Source organism: Pseudophryne corroboree, chromosome 2, assembly GCF_028390025.1.
Source record: "Pseudophryne corroboree isolate aPseCor3 chromosome 2, aPseCor3.hap2, whole genome shotgun sequence".
Classification (NCBI taxonomy): Eukaryota; Metazoa; Chordata; class Amphibia; order Anura; family Myobatrachidae; genus Pseudophryne; species Pseudophryne corroboree.
In genome coordinates this window covers 742,075,979-742,090,880 of record NC_086445.1, presented here as the reverse complement: position 1 = coordinate 742,090,880, position 14,902 = coordinate 742,075,979, and the positions used below count along the sequence as shown (strand labels likewise).

The 14,902-nt window shown below is 40.6% G+C and overlaps 1 protein-coding gene across 3 annotated transcripts in view; it reads right to left on the bottom strand.

Annotated features, from left to right (window-relative positions):
- The window catches only part of MAGI3 (membrane associated guanylate kinase, WW and PDZ domain containing 3), a 676,662-nt gene that overhangs the window by 229,743 nt on the left and 432,017 nt on the right, over positions 1–14,902 (bottom strand). For all 3 annotated transcript variants that reach the window (XM_063955402.1, XM_063955400.1, XM_063955401.1), the window contains 3 exons: positions 5,243–5,349; positions 4,919–5,107; positions 2,324–2,929 (listed from right to left, as the gene is read on the bottom strand). In XM_063955402.1, the coding sequence (XP_063811472.1) occupies positions 2,324–2,929; positions 4,919–5,107; positions 5,243–5,349 (902 nt within the window). The remainder of the gene's footprint in view (positions 1–2,323; positions 2,930–4,918; positions 5,108–5,242; positions 5,350–14,902) is intronic.

The window sequence follows — 14,902 nt, the reverse complement described above, 5'->3', positions numbered from 1 at the left end:
CTGTGCCGTTTGGAATCTGCATCACCTGACCACTGTCGTGTCCATAACATCTTCTGGCAGTTATGGACATCGCGTTTATTCATGATGCCAGAGTGCAAATATCCCTCTGTGCATCTCGCATATATAGAAATGCTCTATAGTCAATAAAATACTGTCCCTGTCAAGGGTATCAATATTTTTAGTCAGGGAATCCGACCAAGCCACCCTAGCTCTGCACATCCAGGCTGAGGCGATCGCTGGCCGCAGTATAACACCAGTATGTGTGTATATACTTTTTATTATATTTTCCAGCCTTGTCAGCTGGTCCTTGAGGACGGCCCTATCTATAGACGGTACCGCCACTTGTTTTGATAAGCGTGTGAGCGCCTTATCCACCTTAAAGGGTGTTTCCCAACGCGCCCTAAGGGTATACCGCCCATAATTTTCTATCGGGGGGAACCCACGCATCATCACACACTTTATTTAATTTATCTGATTCAGGAAAAACTATGGTAGTTTTTTCACATCCCACATAATACCCTCTTTTGTGGTACTTGTAGTATCAGAAATACGTAACACCTCCTTCATTGCCTTTAACGTGTGGCCCTAATAAGGAATACGTTTGTTTATTCACCGTCGACACTGGATTCAGTGTCCCTGTCTGTGTCTGTGTCGACCGACTAAAGTAAACGGGCGTTTTAAAACCCTTGACGGTGTTTTTGAGACGTCTGGACCGTACTAATTGTTTGTCGGCCGTCTCATGTCGTCAACCGACCTTGCAGCGTGTTGACATTATCACGTAATTTCCTAAATAAGCCATCCATTCCGGTGTCGACTCCCTAGAGAGTGACATCACCATTACAGGCAATTGCTCCGCCTCCTCACCAACATCGTCCTCCTACCTGTCGACACACACGTACCGACACACAGCACACACACAGGGAATGCTCTGATAGAGGACAGGACCCACTAGCCCTTTGGAGAGACAGAGGGAGAGTTTGCCAGCACACACCAAAAACGCTATAATTATATAGGGACAACCTTATATAAGTGTTTTCCCTTATAGCATCTTAATATATATATAAGCATATCGCCAAATTAGTGCCCCCCCTCTCTGTTTTAACCCTGTTTCTGTAGTGCAGTGCAGGGGAGAGCCTGGGAGCCTTCCCTCCAGCCTTTCTGTGAGGGAAAATGGCGCTGTGTGCTGAGGAGATAGGCCCCGCCCCTTTTTCGGCGGCCTCGTCTCCCGCTCTTAACGGATTCTGGCAGGGGTTAAATATCTCCATATAGCCTCCGGAGGCTATATGTGAGGTATTTTTAGCCAAAATAGGTATTCATTTGCCTCCCAGGGCGCCCCCCTCCCAGCGCCCTGCACCCTCAGTGACTGCCGTGTGAAGTGTGCTGAGAGGAAAATGGCGCACAGCTGCAGTGCTGTGCGCTACCTTTAGAAGACTGAGGAGTCTTCTGCCGCCGATTCTGGACCTCTTCTTACTTCAGCATCTGCAAGGGGGCCGGCGGCAAGGCTCCGGTGACCATCCAGGCTGTACCTGTGATCGTCCCTCTGGAGCTGATGTCCAGTAGCCAAGAAGCCAATCCATCCTGCACGCAGGTGAGTTCACTTCTTCTCCCCTAAGTCCCTCGTTGCAGTGATCCTGTTGCCAGCAGGACTCACTGTAAAATAAAAAACCTAAGCTAAACTTTCCTAAGCAGCTCTTTAGGAGAGCCACCTAGATTGCACCCTTCTCGGCCGGGCACAAAAATCTAACTGGCTTGGAGGAGGGTCATAGGGGGAGGAGCCAGTGCACACCACCTGATCCTAAAGCTTTACTTTTTGTGCCCTGTCTCCTGCGGAGCCGCTATCCCCCATGGTCCTTTCAGGAACCCCAGCATCCACTAGGACGATAGAGAAATATATATATATATATATATATATATATATATATATGCATACATACATACATACACTTCCATACCTAGTTACTTCTTGAGGTATTTGGGGATTAGAAGGTGACCATGGAACCTTCTGTAGTGTTTTAATTACATTTTTATATGATAAAAAGGTTCCCTTATATTAACCAAATAGAGTACTTGCATCCATAGAGGTCACTGCTTTAACAACACCCTACATAACTGGCATAGAGAGGTATCATGTTGGTGCTGCACTCACTTTGCAGCTATGCTTTGTGCTCAGAAAGCAAAAAAATTAGCATCAGCTTTGGAGTAGTTAAATACAGTCATTTACATACAGTATACACATTTATTAATGTAAAAAAAAATAGCAGATACCATACTGTAAACATGTTGTAGAAATGGAAATAAGGTTTAGCTCATCTGTGTTACTGACCTCCCCGAAGGATGAGTAACGGCACCTCTGCTCCCACGGGGAACTGCTTCAGGACTTCCACAACCTGTATGTGTGTCAGGTTTTGCACATTCTGGTGATAGATTTCTTTAATTACATCCCCTTTCTGGAGTCCTGGACACCACTGGCTGTCTAAGATCATTTTGACCTTTTGCCCCATAGCACTATCAGCTATAGCAAATCCAAAACCTTTAGGTCCTTTCAATAAAGGAATGGTTACAAGTTCAGGCTGTGAGTTTCCAGATGACATAGATGTCCTTTGATCTTGCATGTCCAGTGAAGGACCATTCAATCGTCCATTGACCAACACATGACCTGGTTTTCCATTCTGGTCCAGAATCACTATTCCAGATTTTAAGTCTTGACTTCCCAAGTTTTCTCCTTGCGTAGTCATCTGCCCATTGATGATTGGTGGAGCAGTATTAACTATATCAGCTACAGGATCATCGCTATCTTCAGGAAGGGGGTAGCCACGACAAAGGGTCATATTTACAAACTGGTTTATGGGAATTAGCTGGAACATTTGGACGACTTCTGCATGTGTGTGGCCGAGTACACAGGTTCCATTTATGTCTACAATCACATCACCTGGGAAAAATACATGAATTTATGTATTCAAGATATACCAAAATGACAATACAAACACTATAATATGTAATAATAATGTTTAATCACTAATTAGAAATATTTAGGACCTAAAAAGTAGAATTACATTATACACAATTGTTACATTTTTACCACCGATGTTAAATCTACTTCCAAAATTTCACAATGAATACGCTAACAAGGCAGCTTTCCCAAGTTTGCAGCACCATGTGTTTTTATACTGTTGATGCTGTATCAAAACAATAGTTGAAATGGGACCAAGTAGTTTCCTGAGGCCAAGGTGTAAGTAATTCATTATTAATATTATTTTTATCCTTTATTTATATGGGCACACATGGGATCCGCAGCGCCCAATTACAGAGTAAACAAATAAGCAAATCATAAAAACAGTGACTTACAATTCAATACAATATAGGACAAGTAGAGGATATATAAACATAGCTACGTCAGTAAACAGCACTGAAATAAGTATCAGGGTGGCAGAAGACCGAGGAAATAGGTGCTATCAAAGGAAGCATTGAAAAGAAGATAGGTTAAGTAAGAGATGTAAAGGCACACAAAGGAAGAGGGTCCTGCTCGTGAAAGCTTACATTTTGAAGGGGAGGGGCACACAGACAGGGGTGACACAGACGGGATAATACCCAAGTAATATTCACAAGATACATGTGCAGCAGGGGATGTAGTTATGTGACCGACATTACTTCCCCCTACATCCCACCCCTTCACAACGGTCGGCATGCAGACTAGCAGGGGCCATTCCCACTCGTGAGTGTCCACGACACACATAGGGCGGGATTCAATTCTTTTCACCCCTTTCCACACTTGTTCTGTTTCTGCCCTCAGGGGCGTGGTATCATTATTTCAGCTCGCTATCCCCGGAGTAGGGAGGCACCCAACCCTTTACACAGCTAAACCTGATCACTATGGGCGCAAATATGCGCAATAATGGAGATCATTTTAGAAAGGAAATTGGGCGTGATATATCATTTGAATCCCACCCATAGAGTGGGAATAGAACCCGTCGTCACCGAGCCCGCAGCGTGACGAGCACGAGCCCGAAAGGGGCTTGCTATGATTGCCCCACCCCACGCCAGCATTCTGCGGCCGGGATCCCGGCATCGGGATGCTGACCGCAGCGTGATACAGACCCGTGCAACAGAACAGCTATATGTGTAGGTAGTTGAGGGAACAGGAACAACACAAACTGTAAAATATGATGTTGAAATAAAGGGTTTTTTGTTGATTTTTAAAAAAATTTTTAATGGTGTTTGGCGCATCATTTTATTAGAAACAATCTAATTGATGAGTGGTCTTTAAAGTGATCTTACGGCAGAACTATGGCATACAGAACGAAAAGAATTTGACTTTTTTACGCTATACTAGATAATTTGCATGCTCTGAAGTTTCGTACTCTGGGAAATGGCCTGCCTAGAGTGCACAGCTTGGAATTCAGTGTTCCATAAAACCAGACTCGCTAAATGGCAATTTATAGTTACCATTTATAACATTTCTATAACGAAACACATTCCTCTGCTGATTGCAGAGTAGCCTGTTAATTTATTACAGTTAACAACAGTGGTAAATAGTTTCTTGCAGGACTTTATTTGAGAGTCTTAATAGCCGAGCGTATGTTTTCATATGGATGCAGCTAATTTCCTGAGCTGTAGTCTGTACTTTAACTCTCTAAGTGCAATGGTTTATAGAAAAGGAACAGATATGGACCACCTCCAAGTAAAAATGTATGATTGTGCATGAAACCGCTGGAGGACAAAACAATGTTTTAGCAATACTGTAAAAACTTTTGTCTATTTATACTATTTATTACAGGTCACTGTATGTAATTTATTTAAGTTATGATACCCCAGTGCATAATATATCATCAGCGCTTTATAAAACTAAAGAAAAAACCCTAATGATAATAAAAGTTAATAATAATAATAATAAATAAATATATATAACAAATAGTAGTACCTGGAGCAATTTTGCCATCTTGTGCAGCTGGACCATCTTTCAGAACATTTTTCACTTGTAGAAACTCATCTGGCCTGTCTCCCCCAATAATGGTGAATCCAAACCCCATAGAGCTCTTTTTGAGTGATGTGCGCAGTAGTGCACCCTTTAACAGTGCTGGATCCCTGGTAAATGGTGACTTGTCAGACTCTGAAGTGGGTGCAAACAAGTTAAGTGAACATAAATAAAAATAAATTGGGTTAACTAAAAAAGAAAAAAGAAAAAGGTTTAATGTCAATAAAAACCTGTATATTGATACTTCATAAGAATGAGCAACATATTTACCTGGCATTAATGTGCCCTCAGATGGCACCAAACTCAGATGACCAAGCTGTTTCTTTCTTTTGGCTTCTAGAACAGGATTTTCAAACTGGGTTTTCTGATTTATGTGACTTTAAAGAAAAAAAAAAGAATAAAAAGGCATTAGTATAAAAGATGTAATGAGCCAGTTACAAATAAAAGGATGTAGGTCAGAGCCGGCCCTAACCAATATGATGCCCTAAGCAAGATTTTGGCTGGTGCCCCCTAGCACCACCGCTGGTTCCGCCTCTGACCTTGCACCTCTTTCCCAGCACCATCACCCCTCACCCATAGCAGTCCTTATTTTGGTGTTTGTACCCCCTATATTTTAAATAGGAACAGTTCGCACATTTGGCGCACAGCCCAAAAATGGGTGTGTTTTTGCTGGCAAGGGGCATAACCCACACAATAGTAACCCCAATTCCAATTACGCCAACCAGTACTGCAACTTTATTCACATTGGATCATGTGATAGTGTCCATAATTCATATTACATCCCACAGTAGTATCACTTTACCTTATAAACGTTACTCCTCACAGTAGAGCCCCTTATTCACATTACATCACACTGAATTGCTCCTTATTCACATTACACCACACCCTATTGCTCTTTATTCACATTAGACGACACAGTAGTGCCCTTTCTATACGCAATGTCACATAGTAGAGCACCTTATACACATAATGCCACACATTAGTAATGCATTTATACACATAAATCCACACAGTAATGCCCCTTACACATATGACACACATTATTAATGTCCTTATAAACAAAATGCGCCTTACACATTATGACAACCTTTATAAATGCCCTTTTACACATAATGTCCCTTACACATATGCTGCACATTATTAATGCCCTTATACACATAATGACACACATAGTGCCCCTACACATTTGCTGCACATTATTAGTGCATTTTTACACACATAATGCTCCTTACACATATTCTGAACACTACTGCACAACCAACCCACTCACATGCACACAGCAATCACACTGCCACTAACACTGTAACCTCTGCCTCTGCTTGGATACAGATGTGTCCCCATAAATCTTGCCTTAATGCTAACGTCGGGCACCTTTTTTTTTTAAATGAAAATGCATCTTATTTGCATTGCTATGTGGCTAGGATGCACAAGCAGCTTCTGCCGATTAAAATGATATGCAGCATGCCTATATACTGTGTGAGACAGTGGCTGTATCTGCATATGAAATGCTACACATGCCGCATATCATTTTAATCAGCAGAAGCTGCTGATGCCCCTAGGCAATGCCGCATATCATTTTAATCAGCAGAAGCTGCTGATGCCCCTAGGCAATTGCCTAGTTTGCCTATGCCTATGGCCAGCTCTGATGTAGGTCCCATATTTTACAGCCCAGCCATGTTAGATTGATCTTTAAAGTGCAGTGGTTACAATTGATAGAGAAATGTACAAATTTTAAATAGATTTGCATCTTAAACAGGCACGGAAAAGTATGTTTGTGCAGCTTGTGTTGCCCTATCTCCCTATGTGCTCCTACTATCCATATTGTATTACATACTTCTCGGAATCTTAATCATTAATCATTTTTTTGTCCAGGACACATATGATGGGGCCTAATTTATAGTTTGTATGCCCCCGCCCCATGTAAAATGAGACTTGCATAAAGGGCGTGACTCAGACCTGATCGTAGATGTGCTACGATCAGTTTTATCTGACATGCGGCAGGACGCCCAGCACAGGCTAGTCCACCCTGCATGTCAGGCCCTACCCCCTCCTCACGGGTGCGAAAGCATCGCATGGCAACGATGCTTTTGTACCCGCCAAGTAGCTCCCTCCCTGCGCAGGTGGCTACTTGATATGTTTTGGTTTGCAGCAGCTGCGTGTGACATAGTTACATTGGGGGTAATTCCAAGTTGATCGCAGCAGGATCTTTGTTAGCAATTGGGAAAAACCATGTGCACTGCAGGGGAGGCAGATATAACATGTGCAGAGAGAGTTAGATTTGGGTGGGTTATATTGTTTCTGTGCAGGGTAAATACTGGCTGCTTTATTTTTACACTGCAATTTTAGATTGCAGATTGAATACACCACACCCAAATCTAACTCTCTCTGCACATGTTATATCTGCCTCCCCTGCAGTGCACATGGTTTTGCCCAACTGCTAAAAAAATTCCTGCTGCGATCAACTTGGAATTACCCCCATAGTTAGTGAGGTTGAAAAGAGGCAAAAAGCCCACTGGGTTCAACCTGTATTGTGTTAAGCTGTTCATATTCTAGTACACATGCTGAAGTAATGAATTGACAGCTATGGTTCTTACCACTCCCAGATATTTAATGTTAATATGTTAAACCTGACTGAGGAAGCCGCTGACTTGATTGTACATGCGGGGAAATGTGTCTCTAAGGTTGTTCCTGACTACCTGTTCACCTCAAGCTTACACACCACGCCAAGACAGATTGGGCTCGCGACTGGGGGATATTTTCCTTCTAATCTCCGGATAAGGCTCACAGAAAGGGTTATGAGCACCAGAGTCGGGTGTTGAAGCTTAATTTCACCCAGGAGGAGGATGTGGTAGTATATATGCATGTGATAAGCAACTTACATGGCCATGTATAAATAACAGCTGTTTGCATTAACTATTCTACCTTCTAAAAAGCGCTTTGAATGCCTGCATACTGACTAACACTGGATTTGGCAGGAAAGTTGTGTTCTAAGGTCTATTAAAACTGTATAGACCCCTAACCACTGTAGCACTTTTTGGATAAAAAAAGACTATGATGCAACAAGCCTGCTAATACAGGTTGAGTATCCCATATCCAAATATTCCGAAATACGGAATATTCCGAAATACAGACTTTTTTGAGTGAGAGCGAGATAGTGAAACCTTTGTTTTTTGATGGCTCAATGTACACAAACTTTGTTTAATACAAAAAGTAATTAAAAATATTGTATTAAATGACCTTCAGGCTGTGTGTATAAGGTGTATATGAAACATAAATGAATTGTGTGAATGTAGACACACTTTGTTTAATGCACAAAATTATAAAAAATATTGGCTAAAATGACCTTCAGGCTGTGTGTATAAGGTGTATATGAAACATAAATGCATTCTGTGCTTAGATTTAGGTAACATCACCATGATATCTCATTATGGTATGCAATTATTCCAAAATACGGAAAAATCCGATATCCAAAATACCTCTGGTCCCAAGCATTTTGGATAAGGGATACTCAACCTGTACTAACCAATTAACACCTGATTTATGTGCAATAATGATACAAAGTATGAAGCGGAGCAGAGTTACAGTGTAAAGTAAAATGTATCTGTTTTTCTGTGATGAACTATTGTATGTACTACCATGTTTTGAGATAGTAAACAAATTACTTTAAATTGATGTGAGCTAAAATATAGAGGTATATTCAGGAGTCATTTACTAATTTTACTATTTAAGAGTAAATAAATATTTTTAATTATAGTCTGCTAGCGTTGTCTGTGATTTGTGTATCTTTGGTTTGTTACTTGAAAGGGTAGAGTCCCTTTTTTTGTAGTGAGCTGAAAGCAGACAAATTATTTAAAACTGAGCCTTTTTAATTAGCGCCAGGGAGTATTTTGTTATACTTTGTTGTTTTTATTGGTTTAATATGTTAAATGCTATAGCCCTGGATACATTTTCCAGTTAGAAATTTGTCCAATCCGTTTTTAAATGCATTTACAGAGTCTACCATTATTACCTTCTCCGGCAGGGAGTTCCAAATCTTTATTGCCATTACCGTGAAGAACCCTTTCCTATGTTGTGTACGGAATTTTCTCTCCTCTAGCCTCAGCGAGTGCCCACGTGTCCTATACAGATTTCTTTTAATAAACAAGTCTCCTGCCAATTCCTTGTAATGACTCTTTATATATTTAAAGATATTAATAATGTCTCCTCTTAGACGCCTCTTTTCTAGAGTATACATATTTAACCTAGTAAGCCTTTCCTCATACACCAGTGTCTTTAACCATTTAATCAATTTAGTAGCTCGCCTTTGAACTTTTTCTAGTTCCCTGATATCTGTTTTATAATATGGTGCCCAAAATTGAACACAATATTCCAGGTGTGGACGTACCAATAATTTGTACAGCGGCAGGATTATATCCTCATCCCTTGTCTCAATGCCCCGTTTAATGCACGCAAGCACTTTACTTGCCTTTTTTTCTGCATTTTTGACATTGTGTACTGTTATTAAGCCTATTATCTATGCGCACTCCCAAATCTTTTTCCACCAGAGTTACCCCTATATTTTCCCCATTTAGAGTGTAGGATGCAAGTGTGTTTTTTGTCCCAAAATGCATAACTTTGCATTTTTCTATATTGAACCTCATTCTCCATTTAGATACCCAGGTTTCAAGTTTAAATAAGTAATTCTATAGAGACTCCACGTTTCTGAATTAATTACCTTACACAGTTTAGTATCATCTGCAAAGATTGACACTGTACGTACCAGGACTATACTTAGATCATTGATAAATATATTGAACAGTAGCGGGCCAAGTACAGACCCTTGCGGTATTCCGCTGACTACTGGTGCCCAGCTGGAGAACATCCCATTGACCACTACTCACTGTATTATCCAGCCAATTACTTATCCATGTGCAAATAGTATTACCTAGGCCAAGGTCCCTTAATTTGATGATCAGCCTCCTATGAGGTACTGTATCGAAGGCTTTTGCAAAATCTAAATACACCACATCCACTGCTTTTCCCTGGTCAAGATTCTTGCTCACTTCCTCGTAGAAGCTAATTAAGTTAGTTTGACATGATCTGTCCCTTACAAACCCATGACGACTTTTGCTAATAAACTTCGACTTTTGCTAATAAACTTAGTAGCCCGCAGATAATCGTATATGCTTCCAATATTTTACCCACTATAGAGGTTAAACTAACTACCAACTATCTATAGTTACCAGGATTATTTTTAGTTCCTTCTTTAAATAAAGGCACTACCTCAGCTGTGCGCCAGTCCTTTGGTACCATGCTTGATCTAATTGAACTACCGAAAATCAAGTATAGGGGTTTTGCTAGCTGTGACCTAAGCTCCATAATAACCCTCGGATGAAAACCATCTGTGCCTGGTAATTTATTAATCTCTATGTTGCTTAGTCTCTCCAGGACTACTACCTAACTTAAACAAGCTTCAAGCCAAGAGTCATTGCCTTCACTATCATTATGCCCCACTGTCATCGTCTGATCCTCCCTGGTGAATACTGAAGAAAAAAAATTGTTCAGCTCTTTTCTGTACCCCTCTCCCTATTGCCTTGTTTACCCGCAAAATAATAAAAATTAATATTGAAGAAAAAAAAATAATTGTTCAGTATTTCCGCTTTTATTTTGTCATCATTTATTAAAGCTCCCAATTTATCCTTTAAAGGGCCTACATTCTCCTTCTTTAACCTTTTACTGTTTATGTACTTATAACACTTTTTAGGATTGGTTTTACTCTCTATAGCGATTTGCTTTTCGTTTACAATTTTAGCAGCTTATTACTTTTTTGCATCTTTTATTGCATTCCTTACTGGAATGACTCCTCCCCCTCCATTAGATTTAAATGTTTTGAAAGCACGCCTCTTGTTAGCCATTGACTCTTTGACCTCCTTGTTAAGCCACATTGGCTTGTGTTTAGCACTCCTGCGTTTAGTGTTTATGGGAATTAATTTGTGAATATTGCTATCAAGCAACCCTTTTAAAGCATCCCACATATCCAATGTGTTTTTACCATGAAACAAAACTTCTCAGTCAATGTCGTTTAGTGCCTGTCTCAGCATACTGAAGATAGCTTTTCTAAAGTTAAATGTTTTGGTTGATCTCCTATAGCTATGTTTCTTGAAACTGATGTCGAATGTGATCATATAGTGATCACTGTTCCCAAGGTCTCCCCAACTTTAGTGTTTGATATAATGTCCACATTATTGGTAATAACTAGGTCTAGAATAGTTTTACCTCTAGTTGGGTTCACGACTAATTGAGTCATGTACTGATCCTTTAATGTATTTAAGAACCTGCTGCTCCTAGTTTTTACACATGAATCGTTACTCCAATTTATATCAGGATAGTTAAAATCCCCTAACACTAAGAAGTCCCCCATTCACGCAGCTTTTTCAATTTGCTGTAAGAGTTGTTCCTCGTCATGTATGCTAATTTCTGGTTGCTTGTAGCACGTGCCAATGATTCGTTTCTTTGCTTCAATGCCCCACTAGTGATCTCAACCCATAGCGAATCCACGTTATCTCCAGTCCCCTCAGAAATAACATCTATTAAGTATGGTTTTAGAGATGGTTTAATACAGAGACATACCACTCCTCCCCTTTTGGTAGCCCTATCGCTCCTGAAAAGAGAATACCCCCTCCAAATTCGCAACCCAGTCGTGAGAGTCGTCCCACCATGTTTTAGTAATACCTATAATATGATACTGATACTTTGATACAAGCCATTCCAATTCCCCCATTTTACCTGATAGGCTCCTTGCGTTCGCAAGCATACATTTTAGCTTAATATTTCCCTTGCCCGTTTGTTTTAATGGTATTTTATCTATATTTACAAGTGCCTTTCTAGAATTACCCTTACAGACTGTTTTCCACCCCATCATACTTAATACAGCCTTCCTCACTACTATCTCTATTTGACCTATTAAGACTTACTATACTCCCCATCAAGACTTACTATACCCCCCAATTTAAGACTTAATATATCCCCATTAGGCAGCCGCCGCGGCCCACCCCTGAAATGGTCTGGACACCCCTGTGTTGTCTGGACCGCACCCCACCAACGGCGTTCTAATGCCGTTGGCATGCCACCTCCCGCCCTGCGACCGCCTCTGCATGCATCTCACTGGGCTTCACGGTGTGCGCACACACAGTGCAGAGCTTCAGACTGCGATATCGGACGTTGCATCAATCGAGTCTGAATTAGGCCTAAAATCTGTTGCACTGCAGTATGCACACAACCTGCACCAATATTTTGAGTTGCAATTCTTCTACTTGTGATTAATAAGGTACATTAGGGACATTTCCATGCAAGTTGTGCACATAGCGCATTATTTGATATTGAACATTAAATCATATCTGTGTAAATCAGTTTTGCTATCCATGACTCATTTTTATATATATTGTACCTTCTATTTATTATTTTACAGTTACGAAAATGTAACAAGATTATTAGTACTATAAATGTGTAGAAATCAGGGAGCTCTACAAAAAAACGTAAAAATGTTTACGGTTTTAGCGCACCGCTTCAATAGAGTATTTGTTGTACACACAATGATCAGATCACACAAATTAAGTTTACAATATGCTGAAATGCAACGTTTGGTGTATATGGGAGAACCGCAGACTAGAAAACAAAGAATATTTCCAATTGTGCTGTAATTACTGTACTGTTTTCCCGACATGTCACCAAGAGCAGTAATTTAATCTAGTGTGCTCAGTTGCCGTGTTTCACAGTGACGCTCACAGACTCTGCCTCTCACAAAGCTGTCACTATAGCTCACACTCTCAAATTAAACAGACTCTCCAGATATTTCTGCAAGTGAATTACCACTGCAATTACACATTTAGCAGTTCTGTAGACTAAAGCTCTATCTTTAATGAATACGAAGATAATTAACTGCTCTGTGAACACAGAACACCCATGCATTGGCAAACATGCATTCCATGAAAAGATATTACAAGTTCCAGAATTCAGCATTTCCTCAAATAGAGATCTAAGGGTAAAAATAATAGCCTGCAAGATTCTGGTGCATGGTTCATTGAAAGGCAAAATCAGGTTGGATTTGACTTTCAAATGATTGCCGCTTTAAAGAAAACCAACTCACTTGGAATGTCACAGGCCATTACACCTACCCCCAGCCTTGTTTTGTTTCTGAATAATATCCACTTCATATTAGTCTGGTAAACACTGAGCTAACAAGTGTAGTTTTAAGCTTTACCAAATATAACATTCTATACAATGCAGTGACCAATACTAATTAAAGCCTGCTTTTTCAACATGAATACCTCCGTATTTATTATTACATACAGTACAACAATCTAGGCATTTGTGGATCTGAACCCCTTAGGTTCTAGAAGACACGGATTTCCACAGTACTCAATACAGTATTTGTGTAGCATAGACAAACATCAAAAAGGACAAAATATACTATTTTTTTTTTTTTAGGAATCATAACAAAAAAAAAAAAAAAAGCAGAAAATAAAATACTCCAGAAGGACAGAATTGGGGTTAACTGGAAAACATGTAGCACAAAAGTATTCTTCCAGAGCTGTGTTTATCAATGTTCTTTGTCTACAGTAGTTTATTTACATAGACACAATCAACCTATGGGTCCATTTTGTAAGATGTCAATTAACCAGATTTTGGACTGTGAGAGGAAACCAAACAAACTCTATGGGATAGGGGCTGGCAGAAATCAAGCACAGGACCACAGAGCTGTGGAGTGCAATGCTAACCACTGTGCCACAGTGTTGCACAATATATTTATTTAAACATAAATAAAGTCCATACTTTAAAGCAAGAAATGACACCTGAAGTCTGCTAATTATATCCTGCAGTCTATTGCTTTAAAACAGAACCAGAATGAGGGTCAGTAATAGAGTATATCATCATTTGTTCTCAGTGCACTAAATTCTGCACATGTAATTCCTGTCCCAGGTGCCTGAAAAGCAGCAGGAAATTACAGCTTCTCACTGCGCTGTCTGCTCCGAGAGTTTTCTCTCAGAGGTAGTTAAATATTCATATACAGACTGCAGAGACAAACCCGATCAAACACCTCAGCCAAATCAGTATTAGTCCAACAACCAAGCCACAGGCAATATCTATCAGAGGGCTGAATATTAAGCTTTGTGCTGCAGTTTCATGTGCCACACTACCTCATCTATTTGCAATTAAACCTTTGCATCCGCATTAAGATTAGGTGAGATTGTAGCAGAAAGTATACAAAAAAATAAGAATTTACTCACCGGTAATTCTATTTCTCGTAGTCCATAGTGGATGCTGGGGACTCCGTAAGGACCATGGGGAATAGCTGCTCCGCAGGAGACTGGGCACAACAAAGAAAGATTTAGGACTACCTGGTGTGCACTGGCTCCTCCTCCAGACCTCAGTTAGGAAACTGTGCCCGGAAGAGCTGACACAATAAGGAAAGGATTTGGAATCCCGGGTAAGACTCATACCAGCCACACCAATCACACCGTACAACTCGTGATACTATACCCAGTGAACAGTATGAATAACAAATGAGCCCCTCAAACAGATGGCTCCAAACAATAACCCTTTAGTTAGGCAATAACTATATACAAGTATTGCAGACAATCCGCACTTGGGATGGGCGCCCAGCATCCACTACGGACTACGAGAAATAGAATTACCGGTGAGTAAATTCTTATTTTCTCTGACGTCCTAGTGGATGCTGGGGACTCCGTAAGGACCATGGGGATTATACCAAAGCTCCCAAACGGGCGGGAGAGTGCGGATGACTCTGCAGCACCGAATGAGCAAACTCAAGGTCCTCCTCAGCCAGGGTATCAAACTTGTAGAATTTAGCAAATGTGTTTGAACCCGACCAAGTAGCAGCTCGGCAAAGTTGTAAAGCCGAGACCCCTCGGGCAGCCGCCCAAGAAGAGC